This window comes from Aedes albopictus, chromosome 3 (genome assembly GCF_035046485.1).
Source record: "Aedes albopictus strain Foshan chromosome 3, AalbF5, whole genome shotgun sequence".
NCBI lineage: Eukaryota > Metazoa > Arthropoda > Insecta > Diptera > Culicidae > Aedes > Aedes albopictus.
The window spans coordinates 389,915,855-389,941,774 of NC_085138.1; the positions used below are offsets into that span (position 1 = coordinate 389,915,855).

General features: G+C 38.0%; 1 protein-coding gene across 1 annotated transcript in view; it reads left to right on the plus strand.

The window, feature by feature from the left end:
- LOC109410581 (neuroligin-1) overlaps window positions 1–25,920 on the plus strand; it is a 331,884-nt gene that overhangs the window by 234,291 nt on the left and 71,673 nt on the right. The window contains exon 10 of the mRNA XM_062855958.1: window positions 21,996–22,142. Within this exon, the coding sequence (XP_062711942.1) occupies window positions 21,996–22,142 (147 nt within the window). The remainder of the gene's footprint in view (window positions 1–21,995; window positions 22,143–25,920) is intronic.

Below are 25,920 nucleotides of genomic sequence, written 5' to 3' on the forward strand. Positions count from 1 at the left end.
CTCCTCAATCTAGATGAAGTCAGAAGGACAACAGTGCCCAGGCTGCACTACCAGCTAGCTAAGCACACAACTCTTAGCTGGCGGTCTTTGTCATCGCTTGACCCGTGGAAGCATGAGGTAGGAACTTGTGAGAACCAGAGCTATGTTGGACGCTCTCCTTATCGACTCCCCGTTTTGCAGCCCAAAAGCCGAAATCCCACAAGAAATAAATCAACTTTTCAGTTTTAGTATAAGACTCCTCTGAAATTATCACACAGTTCGGAATCCCTCTCTCCTCAAAGCGTGGCGTAACTTACGGACTTTCGCCCTTAAGAACTCCAGGAATTATATTTACACAGTTATCCCAGGGTTCGTTCTGGAGTTCTGCCTTCGGACTTCCGTGGAGTGTTCCAGGACATTCTTCAGAAGTTCTTCCATGATTTTGTTTAGTAATTCCAGTAGATATTCTTTCAGTGAATTCTGAAAAAAAAATCATATAGTTAATGAGTTCCTCCGGGTATTCCTCTCCGTATTTTACTCCTGAAATTGTTCCAAGTATACCATTAGGATTTTTTCCTCGGATTCTTCAAGAAATTTAAAAATATTTCAATAACAATTTCTAGAAAGTGTTACATATATTCCTTTGGATATTTCTAGGAAATTTTACAGAAGCTATGGTATGACTCCAGATAGCCCTTCAGGGATTTCTATAAATATATGTTCATGAATTCCTCCGGGAATTCTTTCCAAATATCCTCCATGAATTTTGGTAAAATATTTCTCTTTGAGTTTTTATAAATATGTTTCAATAATTCCTTGTAGAAATTCCACCAAGGGTTTCTGAGGGAGAGTTTCCAGAAATTTCTTTAGCAACTCTTTCTGGAATTATTTCAGAAAACTCCTCGGGACTCTTTCACATAATCTTCAGGAATTAGATAAACAATTTATTCAAAAATTCCTCCATGAATTCCATTTAAAGGTTACTACAGATACTAAAGATTTTCTTCTGAAATATCACTTCAAACTCCTTCAGTAGTTTAAGGATTTTTCATGAATGTCAGTAAGAGATTACCTTAATCATTTTTCCATGATTTTTTTTTTTCATTTTCAGAATTTTCAGCAATTCTTTCGGAAATTCTTCCAAGGATTCCCGTTTAAAATATCGTCAGGGGTGACCGAAGAAATGCCTAGAAGGTTTCTCTTTGGAATCCCTTCTGCCTTTCTTTCAAAAATATTTCCAGGGATTCCCTTAGAGATTCGTCAGGGAATTCTTTGAGATTTTTCTCCACAGTGATTTACAGAAGTATTTCATGAAATCACATGAAACATGTAGGAGCTATGCATCGAGGGTTACCTGAAAAAATTTCTATAGAAATGCTTAAAAATTTCTTGAAGAGATTTAATTTTATTGAAACAATTTCAGAAACAAACAGGAGCTCCTGGGAAAGTCCCTGGGGGCTCCTGAGATTCACCACAAAAGTTCAGTCAATTGGACGCAGTCGTTGATTTAATTTCCATAACAGAGGGATGAGAAAAAAATCTCCTGAGATGGCTTTGGAAGAATTTGTAGAAGAATTTAATGGGATATTTTTGGAAAATTTAAGGAAAAAATCCTGGAAAAGTTTCGGATAAATTCCCTGCAGAATTAAAAAAAAAAATCTCGAGGAATTGCTGAATTGAATCATGAAGAAGTTTCTGAAGCAATCCTTGAAAACAATTCATCGGGAATTCGTGCAGAAATTGCAGACAAAAGTACTAAAAGAATCCTTGAATAATTCCCCCAATGAATTGTCGAAGGATAATTTGGAACAATCCCTGGAAGAACTCCTGGAGATATTCTGGATTCTTGAAAGTATTTCTTGCTCAATGTCAGCATGGTATTAGTGGAAATACTCTCTGATACGATTTCCCTAGAAAAACTTGTGAAGTATTCTTATAGGAATCAAACAAGAAATATCCTGGGGAACTGCAGAAAGCTGTGCAGTAATTCTAAGAAGAGAGATTCTTGAGAAATTCCTAGAGAACAGTTAATAAAAAAATCCTGAAACGATTCCTGAAATAATCTATGAAGGTATTTTTTAAGGGTTACAGGAAAAACATTTGAAAGAATCCCTGAAGAAAGGTTTCTATAAATCTCTAGAGAATTTTGCTACCCCACCCGTGGAAGAATATCTGAGGATCATCCAGGAAGCCCCCTGGAGGAACTTCCAGAAGAATCCAGAGGAATTCCTGAAAAGAACCCTAACAGAACTAAAAAAATCAAATTTTACCATGACAGCAGTGGTTTAAAATGAGTTTTAGAAAAAAATATCCTTAGAAGAGTCGTGCGACTTTGTGAATTTCTATCGAGAGCAATCCTTTATAAATGTTCTGGTAAACGTCCTTAAGGGTTCTCTCTTGAATTTATAGCATAACTCTTGCAAGGATAGTTTTTATTGAAATTTCTGATTAACATACGTTTAAAACTTTCACACAAAATAGATGAAAATTGTACTTAAGTACTCTGCGCTCTTTTCGTGGACTACGTGAAACAGAAGTAGATGGTAAGTTTTCATGTAACGTACTTCATGAATGTTCCAGAATACGCCACATACCTTTCTGTACATTCACACACACTTACAATAACAATTAAAATGCAAGCTAACATAAACAGTCAAATAAATATGTTGAAGATATAATTAAATCTCATACAAAAGTAACATAAATGGTTGTAAGTTTCTATACAAAAACCATCTTACAGTCTCTAACAGTTCGATGATTTTTGCTTTCTAAGAGAGACAATTACTTGTACTTTCACATGCATAAAAAGAAATTTGCATATAATTGCCTATAACCAAGGTTGCGACCATTCATTTGCAAAGATTTACATTCATTTGCTATTATCTCAGTTCAGAAGCATGCTATCGAAAAACAATGTATGGATGAATTTAACCTTGTAGTTTTATCTGAAAGTTTGCCGAATAACATTGGGGTCTAACACGCATACCAAAGTCGTGAGCGAGCTGTGAAGGCAACTTTCCACAGCGTGAATGTAATTTACATTCACCGCAGGAGAGTTGCCGTCACAGCTCGCTCACGACTTTGGCATACGTTTGCGACCCCAATGTTATTCGGCAAACTTTCAGATAAAACTACAAGGTTAAATTCATCCATACATTGTTTTTCGATAGCATGCTTCTGAACTAAGATAATAGCAAATGAATGTAAATCTTTGCAAATGAATGGTCGCAACTGTGCCTATAACTAAGTTACACATGCTTGAAATATGGCCCAAAAAACTATAAAAACCGTTATAACTATTTTATTATTGAAATTAGCGGGGTGTCATATTCGGCAAAACTGTGTATTTTATCATTATCTATAACTTTGTAGAACATGAGAAAAATGTAGAATCAATTATTAGAAAGTTATTGCGAAAAAACCCTTTTCAAGGGACTGATGATAGAAAACGTAACGTATCTTGAAAAGTAACGGAGTTACAAACATGGCGTCTTTGACAAAGTTGCTCCAAACAACATTTTCTACAACTTTTGTGAAGACGCCAACCTTGTATCTTGAAAAATTCAAAAAATAAAATTTCTTTCTCACTTTTAGGGGGATTGATCAATTTTCACAATAGTTCAAAAGAAGCTCCTTGTGATAATGAAAAACTTTCTCGAAGACACCATGACGCTAAACGTCATAGTTAAAAAGTTATTAATTAAGCGCGCTAAAATGACGAAATCAGCCACAGTGCGCCGGTGAAAACTGCTTCGGCACACACGTCTATATCCAACACTTCCATATCGGAATAGCTGGCTCAGGGCCAATGAAGTCATGTGGTGCTCCAGTGCGAGCTAACTCATCAGCCAATTCATTTTCAGCGATGGAAGAATGGTCAGGTACTCAAGCAAAATGAACAGTGTTTGCTGAATTCAGCTTCTGGATTTGAGTTCGACAAGCAATAACTATCTTTGACCTCGAGTTAGCCGAAGCAAGTGCTTTTATAGCAGACTGGCTATCTGAACAGAAGTATATTACTTTGCCCATTACATGCTGCTGAAGTGCCTACCCGACTAGAAAATCCTAACAAGAACATAACATAATTAAAACAGACCATGATATTTATAACTCATTGTGATATAATCATGTTCAACATCCTTGGTGCCTTTGAAATACTATAACTCAACCATATCACATTATGTTATAATTGCTGTTTAATAACTCATTGCATTATAATTTAGTTTTGATTCTTTGACATTTGAACAATAATCTAACAAAATTGTATCACATTCTGATAGAAACTAGCAATCCTGAAGCTAACATTCATATCACATTTTGTTATAATTTTGATCTGATCATAACAAAATAGGTTATAATTCTGATTAGACCAGTGCACTTTTTGTTACAATTTTAGTTATTTTAACATCATCCTGCATCTAGTTTATAACATAATAAGTTATAGAAAAATATTATAACATCATAACACAATATGATATAATCTTGATATAATTTTCTAGTCGGGTATTGCACTCCGCATATAAGAGCAATGATTTCGGCCCGAAAAACGGTGCAGTGTCTACCAAGTGAGTAAGACTACGGCAGCCTTAGCTCACGAGAGTAAACACCAGCACCTGCTCGACCTTCGATAAGGGAGCCATCAGTGTAACATATGATGCCGTCTGAAATACTTCTTTCCAGATATCCAGATGTCCACTTCCCGGGAGGGAATTTCAGGGAAAATGTCCTATATGGGAAATTACAAGCAAAATAAAAGATCACTTGGAGCAAGGACAATTTTGTCCCAATTCACCAAAAGTGGAATCAACGAGGTGTGTGTTGATGTGCGGTTCACAGGAGTTTCTTCTAGTTGACCGAGTACCCGTAGACGGTAAGTGCAAGAATGTGCTTCTTGTTTGAGATGAATGTGTAGTGGAGCAACGTCAAAGAGAACTTCAAGCGCTGCCGTGGGAGTTGAAGAGAACGCTCCAGACATCGCCATTAAGCACATCCTTTGGAGATGGCCTAACTTTGATTGGACCGTTCTCATTTCGCCTTTTTGCCACCCCACAAGACATCCATAAGCCAATATTGGACGAACAACAGTTGTGTAAATCCATTTGATATACTTGGGTTTTAGACCCCAAGTTGTACCAAAAGTACGCCGGCATTGCCCGAAGGCCATACAAGCTTTCTTGATTCTGAACTCAACATGAGGTGTCCAGGAGAGCTTGGAATTACCTGTTCAGTCACATCGATTTCAGAATCAAAGAGACGCAAAGGTCGAACACCATTACGGTTTCGCTTTTCCGTGAAAAGAACAATAGATGTTTTACTCGGATTTACCGAAAGGCCATATTGGCGACACCAACCCTCAACTACCTGAAGAGCGTTTTGCATCAGGTCGAAAAGGGTGCTGATGCACATACCGACTAACAATGTTAGATAGTCGTCGGCAAAACCATAAGTAGGAAAACCGCTATTATTGAGTTGCCTCAATAGCGTATCTGCTACGAGATTCCATAAAAGTGGTGATAAGACTCCCCCTTGGGGGCATCCACAAACACTCAATTTCCTAATCGTCGCTTGACGCAATGTCGAGAAGAGATGTCGGTTTTTGAGCATTTGGTGAATCAAATTGGAAATCATTGGAGATATACCATGACTCCGTGCGGCTTCCAATATGGCATCGAAAGGCACGTTGTCAAAGGCACCCTCGATATCTAAGAAAACACCCAGACAAGATTGCTTTTGATTTTGAGCGAATGCTTTCTCGATATCGTAAACAACCTTGTGTAAAAGAGTCACAGTGGGCTTTCCAGATTGGTAAGCATGTTGATTCACATGAAGAGGCACATTGGCCAGATGAACATCACGGATGTGACGATCCACAATGCGTTCTAAGCATTTCAGAAGAAAAGAGGTCAAACTGATAGGTCTGAAGCTCTTTGCTTCTTTATACGACGCACGACCCACTTTCGGAATAAACTTTACAGTAATATTCCGCCAGGATTTGGGAATATACCCTGTAGCAAAACTGCGAACAAGTAGTTGTTTCAAAACATGTTTGAAATGATCAAATCCTTTCTGAAGCAAAATAGGATAAATCCCATCTGCCCCAGGAGATTTGAAAGGAGCAAAGCTATTAAGTGCCCATTCAATCGATTCTAAAGTTATGATACTCCGAGCCGAAGCTAAAGAATCATAACTACAAGAAAAGACATCAGGTTCATCTGAAGATGTAATATCCACACATCCGGGGAAGTGTGTACTGAATAAACATTCCAAAACTTCCTCATCAGAGGATGTGGAATCACCATTTGGCAAACGAAGTTCGTTCACTTGAAAATCCTTAGATATTGCAAGGATTTTGTTCAACCGACTGGCTTCACTCAATCTGGAAACATTTGTACAAAGGTTTTTCCAGCCGGATCGTTCAGCAGACCGAACAGCTTTCTGGTAGGCCTTGCGAGCCGACCTGAAAGCCTCTGATCCAGCCGAACGTCGTCTGTTCCAACGCTTTCTTCATTGTTTCCTGAGTTTCGCCAGATCAGAGTTCCACCAAGGGGTTCCTCTTGTGGTCTTCTCAGACCGCAGAGGGCAAGCTTCTTCGAAGGCTTCCATGATGAAGGTCGTCGTAGTATCAACGGCATCATCTAAATCACTTGGAGTGTCAATGGATGGTGAGTATCAATGAAATCTTGCTGCAACCGAATCGATAAAGAGATCCCAGTTGGTTGACCGGGGGTTCCTGAAACGCAAAATTTGCGGAGTTATATTCACATGTTCAAAAAAGATGTAGTGATGGTCAGATAAAGATTCTTCATCTGACACATGCCAATTGATCAGCTCGTGACTAACTCTACTAGAGCAAAGCTTTATGTCTAACACTTCCTCTCTAGCAGATACCACATGAATGTTGGGCGGTTGCCTATGTTAAGTAATCCAAGAGCTGTACTACTTAAGTATTCCATCAAACTGGAGCCTCTCAAATTGATATCTGAGCTGCCCCAGATTATATGGTGAGCTTAGAATCACTGCCAACAATTAGCGGAAGGCCTTTTTAAGTGCAGTATGCGATAACTTGCTTGAAAGCATCCGTTGGGGATGGATGGTTCATCATGCGGTAAATAAACCGAACAATAAACTTATCCTTTTGAGGTTTCCAACAAATACATCGATTGTGATAGCACATACATCTATAGTGGTTAGTTCGGAGATGAGTGTAGCAACGATTGCGTTGTTGACAAGCACACATGCTCAAGGCATGACACGCGAGTTTGCCATTACATTTTTACTGAGAGTAGCAAACACCGGATCCACAAGGTTTCCTAGATAGAAATTCCCTTTACGAAAGTAAGGTTCTTGGACTAACGCCTCATGGGCTGCACCATTTTGAAAATCTGCAAAGATTGACCGTTGCTGTTCTTTTGTGCTGAAGATTGATCTGAGCTATCCTAACCGTAGCCAACAATCACAGCACAAAGGGTATATAGTTCTTATTTATAAGACCTATTTACCCTAATTGTTAACTTGTCATTAACTCCCGATCCAAAGAAGTCAGTCCCTACTACACCAATGGTTAGCTGATACTTGTCACCATCCAACACACTTCTTCAGCGCATTGTTTGTTTTTCCCAACGATCCCAATTCACCCACTTGCCGCTGTTGACTGTTGAACTGTTTCACCAGAAACACAGTCTCTCGCGCTGGCTGGCTGGCTGGCTGCTGTGTGTACAGTTTAATCATCATTACCGCGCTAAGCGTGAGAGCGAACAGAATTACCATCCTTTCTACAGGGCGAAAGAAAAGCTCAACGTGGACTTCCCTTTCTTCACCCATGCCGGTCGTATGTAGGTAGGACAAAAGCAAAAAGATTTTGTTTTTCCGCCATCGTCACATTTTCCACACTGTGCTTTCCAGTTGGCATCAGCACTGGCAGTAGAGAGCATTGTAAACTCCTTGGAAAGGTGGGACTTAACCTCTAGGTTACTGCTCTTAAAGCGAAGCGAAGCGCTTCTTCGAATGTGCGAAAAAGGAAGCGAAATGAGCTCATGTTTCTTTTGTGAAATGAAGACGGTCGGTTGTCGCCGTCGTAGTCGTTGCAAAAAGACTGACTCACTTCTCTGTTGCAGCAGCCCGGTACCTCCTCGCGCGTGGGGCGCCTTGACAGCGCTTCTCTTAACTTGAACCAATGTGAACCACGTGTACCTAGGTAGGACCTGAATGTTGAACGGTGAATGGCGCGATGTGACTCGAAAATGGGTCACGTACAAGGTGAGATATATGGCGTCGAAGTAACTTTTGAAAATGGTTGTATGTGTGTGGGTGGAAAGTGTTATAATTAGTTAGAATGCTTTGTGATCAGTGAGTTGAAAATTGTGACAATGTCATCATGTCAAACGTCATGGTTTAAATCTTATTTTACCAGTATTTTTAATGCAGAATCACATTTATTTCATTCAACTGAAATACTATACGATTATAAAGCTCAGGAGGTTGAGCCACTACTGTAGTTCTTTCCAACTTTCTCGTACAGCCAAGAATACAATTCCCTAACAAAACTCCAGGAAGATCGCAACATTTAGGTTCATACAACTCAGTAGCAGTAGCAATTTCCATTAGATTTATTCTATTGTATAGATATCGTGAAGTAATAAAACAGATTTTTCGGCAAGGGATATTTGAAAAAAATAGTATAGTTTTTTTTGAAATTATGGCTTTTGAAATTTGGCTTTAGCTAATTTTCTCATCTACCTGAACACAAAAACCATTTCACAAAAAAAAAAAACAACCAAACAGAAGGATAAATGTTGCTTCCACTTGGTGTGCATTATTCATTAGCTTCCAGAAAGTAATGAAAAGTAAACACCAAAGTAAGCAAAAAAAGTAGCGTCAAGGTGAGATTTTTTCACTAGCTCCAAATATGACTGGATAAGGACTGCGACTATGTTCCTAGGGAAATGAGAAGAAGATGAGAAATAAAACGTATGGTTCACTAGAAGAAGCAGCATCAAGAACAATAGTGACTTACAGATACCTAAAGGAGAACGCACCAGTGAACGGCGGATGAGCGGCACCTGAGGCCAATAATGACGTTAAAATAGTTGCGGTTCCATGTCGGGTCTAATTAGCTTTATTTTCTTGAAACTCGCCTTACAACCAGCAGTTAGCTGAGGACTTCCCACAGAACTCATTTTTTTTTTTCAAAGGTATTTCAGCCTCACAGAAATTAACACCGGTATTAGTTGAACCAAATCAATTGATGAGTTTGGAAAGTGGGAGATGTTTGTCGCCGTATTTTTTTAATAGGATGTGAGTAATGCCGTTTTATGGGCGTGAACTATAAGTGACTCAGGAACACAGGGAACTCACATGAAAATGCATAGATTTAATCACCTGTTAATCCTATGTGCAACCCAAGTGTGAAATTTACCACCAAAAACGACATTTAACACATGCACCCCTGGTAGCCATATTTTTCATTTGAGGTGGGGCTAAGGGAGCTCCCATAAAGTTCCCAGACTTCCCAGAAAAGGGTGTTCCAAAGGGGCTTCAGGGGCATTTCAGGAGGTTGTTTCAAGGGATTTGAGGTGCCTTTTAAGGGCGTTCTGTCAGGTTTTGATGGCGTTTCCATGTTGTAATGGCAAATTCAGAGACATTTCAATAGAATGAAAATCCTCTGAAACTTCCTCAAACGAATATTTCAATTGAATGAAAATCCTCTACAACTTCCTGAAACACCTCGAAGAACCTTTAAAAACTTCTCGAATCCCATGTGACGCACTAAGAAGCTCAGAAACTCCCTAAAACTCCTCCGTAACGCTTCCGTAACGCCTCACACTGGAGTAACAGGGTCCAATTCATGGCCAAAAAGTTTTAACACGTTTTTATGGTGTATTATGTATGTACTAGCGATAAAATTGTGAATTTAGATATTGAGGAAGCATTTTGGATTATAAATAGCCATATTAATCCACTTAAAGGCTAGAAATGATTTCTTATAACCTCTCCAAGGACAACGTTTATTTTCACCCCCAAAAATCGCTTGAAGCGTTGAACATTTTTATTTGACAACAGAGAACTGAAAAATAATTATATTTCCATGAAAAATATTGTTTGGAAACAACAAGGGTCACCTCGTTTCATAGAAATTCTCCTAGAAGTGTGAGAGAAATTCAATTCTTTTATAAGTGTAGTTAACGTGTTTATGTCTTCAGCAAAGTTGTAAGGAGTGTCATAATTGGGAAACTTGTTGAACAATTGTTCTATCTTCACAATTTTTGGGAATATGGGCCGTTATTTTTGAACGGTCCCTTAAACTCAGTTTAAATGTTGTACCTTTTTCTAGATATTTTGGGAATCACATTTTCATTTTGGGGTAACTTTTAAAGTACCCTGGAAAAACTCAAAAATTAATCATGGATTGAAATTTTAGGAGTTTGAACATGATGATAGAAGCCGTGTGGAGTATATCAGTTTGAATTTTTCTATTAAAACATGGCATTTTAACACAACTTTATGCATAAAAGTAAGTTCGTGGATAATTGAGTAAAAAACTCAATGACTTTAGCAATAAAAAACAATATTTATCTGAAAATATTTTCTTAACGGTCCATCAACATATGATTACATGCTACAAATAGTGAGCTCTTTATTTGAGTAGTTTTTGATTTTTTTTATAACAAATTTAGAACTCAACAGTTCTAGCTACATTAGATTACTACTGCATTGCATACATTTAGGCGTTTATCGGTGTATGGAGATTTCTGCTCAAATTTACTAAATTAATTCCATTTGACACATTTTGTTAAGAGATAGAAGACCAGATTTGTATTCTGCTATGATCTATCTACCGAGAATAAGTGGCCATTCATTGAAAAAGTAGTCGAAACGAAGTTGTTATATCAAAATTAAACATAAATTGTAACTAAAAACTAGTCAAAAAGGTGTAAATTTTAAGGGTATGCGGTATGGGATTTTTTCAAAGCAATACGAAACGAAACGGTATGTGAAATTTTTGATGCGGTGCGGTACGAAACGAAACGAAATTCAAAAATGTTTCGTGAGATCGATACGAAATCAGAATTCACTCGGTATTTTTCGAAACGAAACGAAATTTCCGTAAAAATTCCGCGGAATTTTGCAGTAATATCAATTTTGTGCAAATTGATGCTGAGTGTTTGCATTTTTTCCTACCGGTAGCATAAATTATGTTTCCCTTAAGACTATCATCCTCTTGACTTCATTGGTCACAGTTGGATGTTAGACCATTTGGGCAAGGGAACCAGTTTACTTGAAATTTTGTATGTGACTAGATATTGTACACATCTCACTGCATACGAACAATCAAATCAATTGGCGCAAAGTTGACTGTGTTAGCGCGAAAAGTGCTCTTAAACTCTGTGCAGGCCCGGATTTGAGAGGAGGCATAGGGGGCAAGTGCTCCGCCCCCAAGAATATCGAAGCAACAAAAAATTTTCAACTAAACCATATAAAATCCAACGTTTGTATTTTATGCATATCCTCTAATAGATATAATTGGGTTCTTCATACACATTATTTTTGAAAATTATTCTAGATTTTCATTAAAAAAATAGCAAATTCCAAAATTTCATAATTGTTGGTGCAATATTCAAAGAGTTTTTTTTTTTTAATTTTGGTATATGCATGTTTCTCTAAGAACTTCTCTAATTGAACGATCTTACTGAATACCCGATCAGAGAGACATAACAAAAACATAATAGGGGTACTCACGAAACAGATTAAATTGCTGCGTAAGCCATGGTTTTCTGCTTATTTGAAATGTTTCATGATTTTGCGAATGAAATAATCAAAGATTGCCTTGGTGATCGCGACGTTTAATCAGAATAAACTTCAATAAGCAGTTTACGTTGTTAAGTGAATCCCCCTAATATAATTATATCAACGGTTGATAGCTATATCAACGTTTGTCATATTTAAATATACAGTATTGTTCCGATTTATCACGGTCTCCGCGCGTCAGTCTTTCTTTTTTCATTCATTTGCTGTTACATTTGAGAGCAAGGGGTTCCCCTCTTCTTCAAAATGAATGTTAAAGGCGCGTTTTGCTACGATAAAAATATTGAAAATGCGTATAGATTTTGTAGAATATTTAAAAACATTTTCGAAAAGGGGCGTGATAAAATCGGAACAATACTGTATTTGATGAAATCGAGCTGAAAACAAGTTTGTGTTATATCATAGTTATAACAGGTCAAGATCAGTTGTATTTAATCAAAATATAAGTAGATCATCTTTACGTAAACAATATTACAAACTCAGTAATAGAGTCAAAAATGTAATATATACCAAATAAACATTTTCAGGTAGTGTCATGCTTTAAATTATGAACGACCAAAAAAGTTCGTGTATTCAGCAAATTTGTGCTGAAGGCTAATGACTCTCAACTGGTGAAAAACTTGGCACGGGAATTCCTCGAAATTCTTCAAGAAATCTGCCTAGAATACATCGAAAAGTTTATCTAAGATTTTCCACCAAAAAATAAATATCCAATGATTTTTTAAGGAATTTTTCCAAGGATTCCTTTATTATTTAGATATATTCATTGAAAAATATAATCTCTAAAGATTTCTTTTGACATTTATGAACTTAACGCCCCTTGCCTCAGGGAATCCTTCAAGCATTCCTTCTGAATTTTTTCCATGTATTCTTCCAAGAATTCCCCCAAAGATTACTTTAGAAATTCCTCCTATGGTATATTCGTCTTCAGCAATTTCTTCAGTTATTATTTCAGGAATTTTTCATTGGAATGCTGCAGGAATTCCCACAAGGTCTCATTTAGGAACTCCTCTTAGAATCTCTTCAGAAATTCTTCAAAAAACTTATTGCATGCACTGCTCTAGGCATTCTTATAATATTGTCATGGAAGAACAAGTTAACAATTTCTTCTTTTTTTCTTCAGAAACTCCTCAAAGGCTTTGCTCCAGAATTTCTCAATGGATTCTGTATCAGCAAGTATTAGAAAATGTTCAGGTCTGTGTGTTGTGCATTCCACTACAATCAACTACAGCTTTTTTCAAATACGATCATATGTATATGTCCAGCTGCCGATCACTTCCTGATCGTAATCGCTTTTTTCGATGAAAAAAAAAAAAATTTTTTATGAGCAAAACAGTTGTGATATTTTCATCGTAACTTGCCAAAATAATGTAAAAATTAAAAAAATGCGAAAAATTCACAAGATTTAAAAAACGTAAAAGTTTCGATTATTTATTCAAATTTTGGTTTCGGGGGCCCACTTTATAAGGTATGCCCGGGCCTCCTGAAGCCTAAATCCGGCACTGGCTCTGTGAATACCGTAACTTCTTGAGAAAGCCTGTAATCTAAAACCTTCGAAGAAGTTGATAGATGCTTGAATTTCTCAGAAAACACCCGTTAAAACCGGTTTGCGTTCAACCTTCAGGCCTTTCGATTCGGGACTTTAGGTCCAAAAATAAACTAGCCTAGGAGTACTCTTGTTATTTACAAACGATGAAAAAAAAAAACAAATTTTTCATAATTACGCATATTGTAAAAAAAAAAACGTTCACTAGTCCAGAGTTTGTTGGCGAATAACCTGATGAAATCCAGCTAACAAACGTCCTTTTACCGAATTAAATAAGGTATTCATTTAACAGCGTAAACTGCTGTTTAAAGATTATCCTGATTAAACGTCGCGATCACCAAGGCAATCTTTGATTATTTCATTCACAATTTCATGAAATTGAAACATAGCAGAAAGTTATGGTTTAAGTACTGTTTGCAGTTCAGAAGGAATTTTTCGGCCTATCTTGATGCATGAGAAATTCCTTGTTTGAATCGCTCAAGAAACCGGTTTTCTTCGATCGCAGTACGCAGTTCTGAAGGAATGACTATTCAAGAGGCAGTTTCTGTAGAATATTTCTGCCAGGAATCGCTCAAGAACTTTCTAGAATGCTTAACACGAAATTGGACCCTACGCAGCAACTTAAACTGTGAGTTCCCTTAGCGTAAAAGTTGGCTGGACACATTAGCGGAGTTATCATTTGTCGTGCTTGGCATTTTCAAATCATACCTGAAAGTCTTAAAAAGAAATTCGTCAAAAAATATCGGTATGAACTCCTGCAGTTGCACTTGAAAAACTTTAAGAATACCGCTACGAACTCCTACATCAATGTCTTCAGAACCTGAACATGTTCTGGAATTAAACTAAAAAAAATAGGATTCCTTTAAAAAGGGAAAATAATGTATTGAACGGAAATTACTTGAGTGATTCCATTTGAGGTCCATTCCTCGTGAATCTTTTTCAAGAGATTCTACTGGAACTTAAATTCTTTAAATTATTTCAAAAGAGTTTAAACAGAAACTTTTCCATGGAATAAACCTTCTATGTGTCTTAATCGATTTCTGCTGAGATTTCCAATATTTTTATAGAGATATCTCCTGAGAGAGGCTTCCATTTTTTTTTTTAAGTTTTGCTGCATCCTATATCATCTAATCTTGTTATTCTTCATTACTCTGATAAAAAATCTTATCAAAAATCTGGAATGAAGTTTTTTTTTCATTTTTTTTTTCATTTGGTTTCATCAGGAAATTTAACCAAATATTATTTATGGTCCCGCGTTGAAAGCATCCTCCCAAGTACACTGAAACCTCCATTTAAGTCGATGCATGGCTGATCGAAAATAATTTTTACCGTGCCGGCAATGACTAAACTATACAGTTTTATATTTTTTGACAAATCTCCTTGTCATACGAAGTGTTAAAAAATATAAAAGTCTATAGTTTTGTCATTGCTTGCACGGTAAAAATTATTCTCGATCAGCCATGCATCGACTTAAATGGAGGTTTCAGTATAACACACTTGCCTTGCCACAGAAAAGTCACGGCGGAACAGGTTATTGTTACACATAAGTAACTGTGTATTACTTTTAGCAAGTAAGTGTTAATTTTAATTTGTTAGAAGTAAGTCACAGGAACTTCTGCGCAACAATAACCTGCACCACCGTGACTCTTCTGTGACATGTATGTTGGGCTTTTGAAAAATGTCTTTATGGTAGGTGCACACTCAATCCTGAATTGCCTATTTAGCACTTTTTTGACGAAAATATAACAGCATAACTATTTCGTTAGCTTCGGTAATCGATTTTACTGAGGCTCAGTACACCAACTGTCAAAACCGGGTGCAAAAGGTAAAAAATGCAGTATAGCTGTATTTAGCTGTTCTATTTTCGTCAAAAATTTACCGAACACGGTATTCCAAATTAAGTGTGTATAATATATGTTTTGTCTCTATTATAGAGGCTTTCTGCCTGGCACTGATTTGTTTCTCGATAAGCAAGATCTCCGATAGATGATATGGACATTGACACCATGAACTTGTTTTCGAAATTTATTAGACATTCCGCGGAATTCCGTTTTATTTCGTCAAATTATATTTTTTGAAGGCGAAATTTTTAGAATTTGACGAAACGAAACGAAATTCAAAATCCTAAATTTCGCCTAGTCGAATTCCGTGGAATTCCGCGGAATTTCGTTTCGAGGTGTATTTGGCGAAACATTTCGGTATACCGCATACCCTTAGTAAATTTCAAAATGATTTATTTTTCCGTCTGGTACTTTCTGGTACCCGTTCTCTTGCGATTCACAAAGGACATGCCTTATATTTTGTTGTAATTTTATCCAGATCGCGGAATGCTGCAGAATCTGAAAACTTTTTGAATGCTGAAAATGGTTCAAAATTGACAAAAAACATGATTTTGAAAACTCTTCTGTAAGAGAGCAAAATAAATGAAACCAGGTGAAGTTTTTTTGTTTAATTGATACACCCTTATCAGGAGAACTGTGTTACATACTCAGTTATTTTTTCAAATTGTCAATATTTCGATAATTGAAGTTCTTCCGAAGAGTTATGATGCAAATGAAAAAAGCAGTAGAGAAAATCGTCAAATTTCGGCATTTATTCTTAAAAAAATATGCATCCCAAAGTATTTTATTGATTGCCACATGATGAAGCATTACTTCATTTATCTTTAAAAAATATTAGACTCTGGAAAACCCTGAAAAAATTTTTTCGACTTATGGCCAGGAATTTGGCCCATTTACGCCTGTGTGCGCCTCCCGCCGAAAACGCTCTGAAACATCCTGAAATGCCTTCAAAATCCCCCTTAAACCCCCTCGGACCCAATGTAACGCACCTGCGACGCTCTGAAACCCTCGAACACTCCCACGTAACGCTTCCATAACGCCTCTGAATCCCACCAAAAATGCTATGAAACTGCGTGAAATGCCTCCAAAATCCACCTAAAATCCCCTCGGACCCCATGTAACACACTTGAGACCCTCCGAAACCCCCGAAAACGCCTCCGTAAGACCTCTGAATCTCGCAAATACATACCTCTAAAATCCCCTCGGAACCAATGTAACGCATCTGAACCCCCAAAAACGCCTGCCTAACGCCTCCGAATCCCTCTAAGACCCACTTGGACCCCATGTAACGCACGTGACATCGGAAACCCCCGAAAACATACCAGTAACACCTCCGAAACCCGTCGAAAATACTCTGAAATTTTCTGCAATGCTTTCGAAAACCCCCTCAGACCCCCGAAAACCACCCTGAGATTTCCTGGTACCCCGTTGAAACCCCTTGGGAACCCCTGAAACTCCCCTGTGAATTCCATTTGCTCATCCCTATAAACACCCTCTAGTCGCCGTTGCAATAGTTACCGTCATTATTAAATATACTTATGCACAATATTGATTCTGAGTAGCTTTCCCTCTTTTTATGCAGGGCATAAAAAAGGTGCATAAATTAAAAATGCATAGAAATAACATGCATAAATTTAGGTTTTAGTGTATCAATAATTCAGAGCTCCAGAAAAATTCTCCCAAAATAAACTATTACTATATTTTTTTTTCGACAACCACAAGAAATTTCGCCAAGTATTTCTCTATAAGCAACCCTTTAATCTTACCACAGGACTTCGCCAAAAAATAAATTATCCAGATTTTCCGAAACTGGTTCCGGCGGGGAAGGGGAATGATCTTCTAGAGCATCGCTTCCCAACCTTGGCTCTCGCGACCCCCCAGTCTGGTGTCACCCCGCTTTTCGTAGAACAACCACAGCGTGCCTGCAAGCAGTTGGGGGGTCGCGAAACGAAGGTTGGGAAACCATGTTCTATAGTGTAGTATCTCAAAATTCAGGAATTTTCACAAGTATTCAATGCAAATGTCTTGCTCCATGGACGCCTTGAGGGGTTCCGATGGTGCTTGTTTCAGGGCTTGTCCCAAGAAATATTTCAGGATTCATCCAATGGCATCTTCAGAATTTTTTTCAGATACTTCTGCAAGGATGCATCGGAGAATTTCTCCAGGATTTTTTTCCATAGCTTCCTCTAGTGATTTTATCAAGGATTCCTCCATAGATTCCTTCAAGATTTTTTCTCTACAGATTTCACCAGACATTTCTGCGGGAATTTCTTCTGGGATATCTTTAAAGGTTCCTCCAGTGATTGTTCCAGTGATTTTGTCTAGGGTTCTTTAAGGAATTACTTCAGGGATTCCCAACTAGAAAATTATATCAAGTTGATACCATATTTTGTTATTATTTTTTCTAACACTTTCACTTATCATGTTGTAAATTAGATGCAGGATGATGTAAAAATAACTAAAATTATTACAAACAATATTTTGGTCTAATCAAATTATTATTTTTTTTGTTATATATCTCATTTTGTTAAAATTATAACAAAATGAGATATATATTTCAGCAGCAACATAACATGTTTCTATCAGAATTTCATACATTTATACAATTTGGATTATATTACAATGTGTTGAGTTAATATCATTAAAAAACACCAACACTGATGTATATTTATGTCATGGTTCCTTACAATTATGATACATTTTTTGTTTAGAATCTTCAGTTTAGGCCGACTAGAAAATTATGATTAGATTATATCATGTTGCTCTACACTGTTATAATATGTTTCTATATCTTATGTTATAAAGTAGATGCAGGATGATTTCAAAATAACTAAAATTGTTACAAAAAGAATGGTGGTCTTCAAGATAATAACTTATTTTGTTATAATAGGAACATGGCTATAACAAAATGTGATATGAATTGTAGCTTCAAAATTACTAGTTTCTATTAAAATTTGATATCAATTTACTACAATACATTATTGTTCAAAATGTTCAAATTTACCAAAAATTGTAACATGATTATATCACAATGAGTTATTAATATCATGGTTTGTTATAATTATGGTATATTTCCTATAGCAGGCCCGTGCACGAAGGGGATTTCGGGTGTTAAATGCCTCCATTACCGACGCTCCATACACTAGGCGCCCCTCCGCCTTTTGCCAACATTGGGAAAAACTCCTCCCTTGGCACCACTTCTGTGCACGGGCCTGTCCTATAGAATTCTTCAGAATATTGCTTCTGGAATTCCTCCTGGGGTGTCTTCAAGAATTCCTACAGCAAATCCTCCAAAAATACTTCAAGGAATCCTTCAGAAATTCCACCAGGGATTAACTCGGGAATTCTTTCTGGGATTCTTTCAGGAACAACTCCAGAGATTGTGTCAAACATTCCTCCAGGAACTCCTCTTAGGATTTCTTCAGGAACTCTTCCTGGAATACCTTCAGGAAAATTACTTTTTCCAATTAGATTGCTTCTGGGATTCATCCTGGGGTTTTCTTCAGGAATTCCTCCAGGGATTCCTTCAGGAACTGCTACAGGTACTCCATTAGGAGTTCCTCCACGGTCTTTTATTAGAATTCCTTCTGCGATGTCTGCAGTACTTCCTCCTGGTATTCGTTCTGAAACGTCGCCTGGAAATACTTCAAAAATCCCTACCAGAATTCCTCCACGGATTTCTCTGGAAATTTCTGCATTGATTCCTCCATAAATTCCTCTAGAGATTCCTCCAGGAATTGCTCCATGGATGTTCTCCCGTAAATTCATACAGAGGTTCCTTCTGGAATTGCTCTACTAATGCTTCTGGGAATTCCCATGAGGATTCCTCCAGGAATTTCCCAGGATTCCCAAGCCCGGATTAAGGATTGTGGGGGGCCGGGGCCAGAGCGGATGTGGAGGCCCCTCAGAGGTACAAATGCCATGAGTAAATAAGCTTTTCTTTGTTTTTGTTGATGTTTAGCAAGCAAAATGTGGGGGCCCCTAAAATGTGGGGGCCCGGGGCCCTGCCCCCCCCCCCCCATTAGATCCGGCCCTGAGGATTCCTCAAGGAATTCTTCCATTGATTTCTCTAATCATTCATCCAGAGATTCCTGCAGAAATATATTTAAACATTCCTCCAGCAGGAATTCCTGAAAGCTCTCTGGACATTCCTCCAGAAACTCCTGGACTCCTCCAGGAATTTCTCCAATATTTTTTCATGAAAATCCTTCAGAAATTACTACATCGATTCCTTCCAGAAAATTCTACAGGAAATCCTTCATCGATTCTCAAAAATTACTCGAGGAAATTCTCCAGGTGATGATTAACCTGGGCTTGTTAGGGGAATATCTGTAAATAAAAGAAAATCGGGTTAAGTACGGTTCCTTTGAATTCCACTAAGAATTTGCATCCTTTGACAGATACGTATTTCGTAATTCTCCAGGATTTTTTCCAGAGATTTTTCCAGAAATTAATTACAGATTTTCCTATCCAAGCATTTCTCCAGTGATTTCTACAGGCATTCCTCCAAGTATTCCTATAAGGATTCCTCCAGGGATTGCTCTAGGAAGTCCCCTAGGAATTTAGACATTCCTCCAGAAATTGCTTCAGGGATTCTTCCGGAAATTCCTCCAGAAGTATATCCAAAAGTTCGCCCGGGAATTCATTCAGCTTTTCCTCCAAATTTTCTTCGAGGAATTCCTCGAGGGATTTCTCCAAGAATTCCTCCAAAGATTGCTACAGGAATTCCACCAGAAATGCTATTAAAAATTCCTCCAGAAATTCTTCAAAAAATTTCACGAGAGATTCCTTCCAAAAGTTTTCTTACGATCCCTTCAGAAGTTTCTCCGGGAATTCATCCAGAGATACCTCCAGGAGTTCTTCCAGGGATTGTTCAAGGTATTTTTCCATGAACTCGTCCAGGAATTCTCCTAGAGATTTCTATAGAAATTACTTCACCGATTGGTTTCATCCTGGAATTCCTCCAGGATTTCCCTAAAGATATTTCCAGGAATTGCTTCAGAGATGCCTCCAGGTTTTCCTCCAGGTATTCCTCCAGGTATTCCTCCAGGAGTTCCTCCAGGCACTACTCCAGAGGTTCTTCCAGAAACTGTTTCAGGGATTCCGCCAAGAGTTCACCAAGAAATTTATCCTGCATTTCCTTCAGGGATTCATCGAGGAATTCTTCCAGAGATTCCTCCATGAATTTCCTCAGTAATTTCCCCAAGAATTTCTGCAAGAATTTATCAAGGAATTCATCCAGAGATTCCTCCAGAGATTTCTCCAGGAATTGCTTCAGTAATTTCTGCAGGGGTTCCTCCAGGAAATCTCCAAGAAATTCCAAGTAAAATTGTTCCAGGAATTCCTCATGGGATTTCTTCAAAAAATCTTTCAAGGATTCCGTTAGAAATTTAAGAAAACCTTCCATCATCTTTTTTAGGGATGCACCCGAGATTTTTTTCACCCAAGATTGTTTCCAGGAATGAACGATGCATTAAACGGTTACTCTTGAATTTCTTCAGGAGCTCCTCCAGAGATTCCTCTAAAAGATTTTACAAGGATGTTTCGAAGGTGTTCTTTTAGAAAGTTCTTCAGAGATTCTTCTAGAAAGAGGATTTCTTCCCCCCGGAATTTCTCCAAGGTTTTAGTACTTATTTGAAGATTTATTCGGGTATTTCACCAGGGATCTCCTTCCGAAATTGGAGTAGGGATTTTTCCAGAAATAACTCTTGGAATTTCTCCAAGAAGTTGCCTTCATCAATTCACCCAGGGGAGACTCTTTCGAAATTTTCCTAGGAATTTTCATTCTGAAGCCAGTCCATAGTCAATAAGAAAACAATCAAAAGCCTTTCTGAAGCCAATTCAAGAACAACTCAAACCAAATCAAAAATCCAATCGAAATCCAACTCAAAGCCAATTTAAAGACAATTCAGATCCAGATCCAATCTCTTCTCACTACATCATTGCTCTCTTTTACTTATTTTAACACCACTGTTTCAACCGAAGACGATAATTCGCAACGAGCGGTTTTTTTTTATCCAGAACTGGACTACCGTCTACAGGGGCAGGCTTAGTAAGGATTTGTAGTGGCCGTGTCAGCTAAGACGGCATATTATATTCGTCAAGTCGTGCTCAAGATGGGGCGATAAAAAGTTCCAGCCGCTTCGTAATGAAGCAGGCTTAGGTTTGCTCCGCTTCCCACGCTTGCTTGAAGGCGAGCTTAGGGATGTTGTGTTCCGGAACATTTTTGCGATAAGAGTTGGGTGAGACTGTGGAGAGTAATGATTGAGACTAGATTGTTTTGTTGGGTGTCGGAAGAGTTTTTTGGAACGGTTCTTTAAAATATGAATCTGACTTTAATCTGGATTCAGTTTTAGAAACGAAAGTTATGATTTATGCAAAGTTTTAAAATAAATTCTCATAATCTCGTTGAACTATCCGAGTAATTACTTGCTCTTACCTTGCTCATTCAAAATCTAACCCGACACACTTCTAAGAAGTTTCCTACAGCAGACTAAAGCTCTAGGAACCGCAAAAATGGGGTGAAATCTCGAAGCGCTCGTGCACAGCACAAGCGATCTGCTGCCTTTAGAGCCCCGACGATGATTTGTGTGCTAGCACTAAAAACTCAAGCCATTCGTTTCGATTTTTTTCCAGCTCGTTGCACCATTTGTGCGATCGAACCAACCAACCAACCGTCCAACCATCCGGGGCATCCTCTTCGGTGTGGCTCTTAAGTGCATTTGCCTTCGTTCCCCCCATTTCCGCACCACCTTTAGTGAAGCTTTCACTCACTTTCTCCTACAATTCACTTTTCCACGAAACGTCTTTTTTTTTTCTTCCCACAGCAACCAAACCAAAGATGCGTAGTCACTACCGAGGGCACAAGATGGCGCTCTGGTTGAACCTGATCCCGCAGCTGCATCGCCCCGGAGACCAGGACGTTTCGATGCGACATCACCACTTCCGGGAGCGGGAGCCCCATTACTACGCTGGTGAGTGCTCTGTTCTATACACAAACGGCATACATCATGTATATTTCATTTCTTTAGCAACGCAGTGCTTTCTGGTGTATAATACAGCATCAGACTAGTGTTAACCACTGCATGTCGTCGTCAATGGTTGTTTCATGCGTTTAAATAAGGGGAGACGGATTCAAAATGACATTTGTAAAATTTGTTGTTATATCACAATTTTTGTTAATTGAAATATCGGATGAAACAAAGAACATTGAATTAGATTGTATTTCCCAAAACTTTGAGACCAGCAGTGGAACACTGGTAATGATTTACTACACCTTTCATAACATTATCCTATAGGAAAATAATTGTAGAATCTTACCTTTATAATCAATGTCACTCCAAAATAATCAACACAATATTTCCGATTTCGTAGCCCGTTTATTTTCCAAACCGTTCACCATCCGTATCCAGCACACAGTCCCGTGTTTCCTCACTCCTCTCACTCCCCCTCTCTCTTCTTTATTTTCACAGTCCCGACAACACTCTCATTACAAACTAAACATTATATTTCTTATACTCTACAATAATGAGATACAATCTACAGAGCATATTATGTTTATTTCTGTTAGGAGCAAGGAGCAATATCCATAATTTTTTACAGCTGAATGTAAGATTGTTTGCAATCTGTGAAAATTACGTAATGAAATCTAGTAAGTTTTCCATATGCAAAAGCATTCCAATTGAATTGAATGTCTTCAAAAAAAATGTTATGTGATTTTGGATGGTCTCTAGCAGAAATATTTCAACAAATTTGCATTTATTTTCATTAAGGTTATTATTTATCCCTGGGGTCGTAAAATGACCCCATAATATAAAACCACAAAACTTGAGAAAGGTAAACTCTATTTTCGACGATGTTCTAGCATATGTTCTTCTGTTGGGAAAAAAAAAATAAAACCTAGTTCGTCCTGAACACCAAGAAGTTTGAAGCAAAAATATTAGTAATAAACAAGTAGCACTCATCTGCTTCAACTTCATGGTACAGTACTGCCCCGATTAAATCACGCCTCTTTTCAAAAATGCTTTTGAATATTCTACAAAATCTAAACAAAGTCTATAAAAGATTGAAATATAACGTTTCAAAACACGCCTTCAACATTCATCTTGAAGACGAGGGGAAACACTTGTTCTCAAATGTAACAGCAAATTTATGAAAAATAAAGGACTGACGCGTGGAGGGCGTCATACAATCGGAACATTACTGTAAACGGTACAGCGATGTCAATGAGAGTTACAACTTTTTATCAGAGCCGGACCTGACTGGTTCCTGTATAAAGGTGCAAATCCGTCGACCAAGTTGCTCTTTATAGGGCATTGCGCACCGCAAATGCCAAGTCTTTGACGTCTTGTGGCCTTTCTGATTAAGATTTGGACTTAGACCTCCTAACTTCGCTGGATTTAGCGCGCGCGTTGAGAAATGTACTAATTTATGACTTGCTGATGGGATACTTCCAGGAGCTCCAACCGGGGTTTCTTTCTTAAATTCATCTATTTTTTCTTCCGAGATTTCATTAGAAATTCAGGAATATCTTCTTAGATTCTACCAGAAATTCTTCCCGAGATCCCGCCAAGATTTTGTTCTGAGGTATCGCCATGTATTTCTTCCGGGGCTTCTCTAGGAGTTTTTTCTTTATGAGATTCTTCAAGTTTTATATGGGACTTCTTCAGAAAATCTTTCCGGGAATCTTTTCCAGGGAGAACCTTCCAGGGTTTTCTAGAGATTTCTTCTGCGATTTGTGCAGAAATTCCTTCTGCAGTTTCGAGCATTTCTACCAAGATTTTTACAAAAATTCCTTCTGGTATTCCTCTAACGGTTGCGGAATAAGGGATGGGATAGGGAAAGGGAAGGTAAGGGAATAGGGTCGATATAATCGCAAAAGCGTACCACAACGGGTTCAAACAGCGCCCTGAAAAGGGCACTGTAAAAAACCCATTAACTCTAAAAGGGATACCTTCATGGCCTTTTTATAAATTCTACATGTTTTTGCTCAAATTTCATTGTTTTGCTAATCATCAATTGTTTTCACTGATCCTTGACATGCAATGTGTTACTACCCATCATAGTCTGTTGAAGTTTTTATTCCAGAGCTATTCTAAGGCCTCCAAAGTACTCCGAAGTTTGTGTCATAAATCCAACTTTCTCAACCAAATTTTATACACGATGAATGATCACAGGACATACCGAAGCAGCACCTGCAACATCATCCAAAATGTGGCTTTCTATGCTTTGGCCTAAAAGAGTTGCAATAAAAACACACGCAACTTCCATCTTGTCAGTTGAGTTGCATTTAAATTCCGAACATCGTTAAGTTGCGGCTTTGTTTCATATGAATCACAAATAACATCGTATTTGACATCAGTTCATGGAGGCGGAGCTTACATATTCCTCACAAGTGACAATACAGTCAGCTTGTATTAAATGTGCTATGTAGCACACATGAAACATCTTACTCTGGTTTGTTTGTTCAGATAAGGTTCCAAATATGTTGCGGAAAACTTGCGCGTCTTTTCATTTTGACAGTTTTCTAATTTGTGACAAAGAAGGTGCAATGAAGTAACGCGTAACTTCAGTAGCTTTTATGGTGTGCTGAGCAGCAATTCTCCCACAGAGCTTCTGGTGCAGTCTGTAAGGTGAGTGGTTAATATTCCTGGAGTCCATGGTTCGAGTCTCGACATGTTTTTTTCCATTTTTTTTATCATTCCCCCTAGCTCAAGTTGCATAACGATTTAAAATCTGCGTTTTTTGCGTTGCAAAGAAGAAGCAATTCCCAGTCAACCAGTCATCGTATAAGGTGTTGTATAAGTTGTTAAAGTGGAGGCGATATGCGTACATTTTACATGCGCCTAAATGGAGGCATGCACGCATATGGCCTCCACTTTATCATCTTATACAACAGCTTATACGATGACTGGTTGTCTGGGTTGTGATCTGTTGTTCTTAATACAAACAGTGAATAAATTGCACTGATGTTGCTGGTACTGGCTTGAAGCAAATCGTATTGCTTGGGTAGTCTACGGTACTCAAAACGCCTCAAAGCACCCCCAGAAAATTCCTGGTACATGAATTGGATAATTTAGGTCATCCAAACTACTCTGGAATTCATTTTCTTAAGATCTACAACATCTACCGTCGATTGTGTTCACTCTGTTTAAGAAATTAAGTCACGTTGATGTCCATTACACCTTGCAATGCTATGAGCAACTTGATATTGTAATAGTTGGGCATTCCGTGAAATACAAATGGCCTCCAATACACTTTGAAGTTTGGGTTACGATATCTACATACTGTATCATGCTTAACTTGTAAAAAAAAACCGTGGATTGTAGTCTTTACTGCTGATGGAACCTCAGTGCACAGCTAAAATGCTTTTGGTGCATTCATGGGATATCCTAGGCTTTCCAAACTATTCTAGAATTAGGACCGTCAAGGTCTACAGGCTCTACTCTTGTTTTTCTTCACTCTATCGGCGTAATTCTTTGACGATTGTGTCTGTTCCACTTTATTATATTACGAGTATCTGTATTTGTTGCTACTTGGGCGTCCACTAGCATACAAATGGACCCAATGTGTTTTGAAGTATGGGTCGCAATATCTGTAAATCTTATTTATTTTTATTGTAGCAAATGCTTGCGGAACACAATCTACGCTACTCATAGAGCCTCAGAGTGCAATTCTGATAACTTTGCAACATTTACTTGGTGATCTAGGTCATCCTAACTATTCTGGAATTTAGACCATCTAGCTCTACAA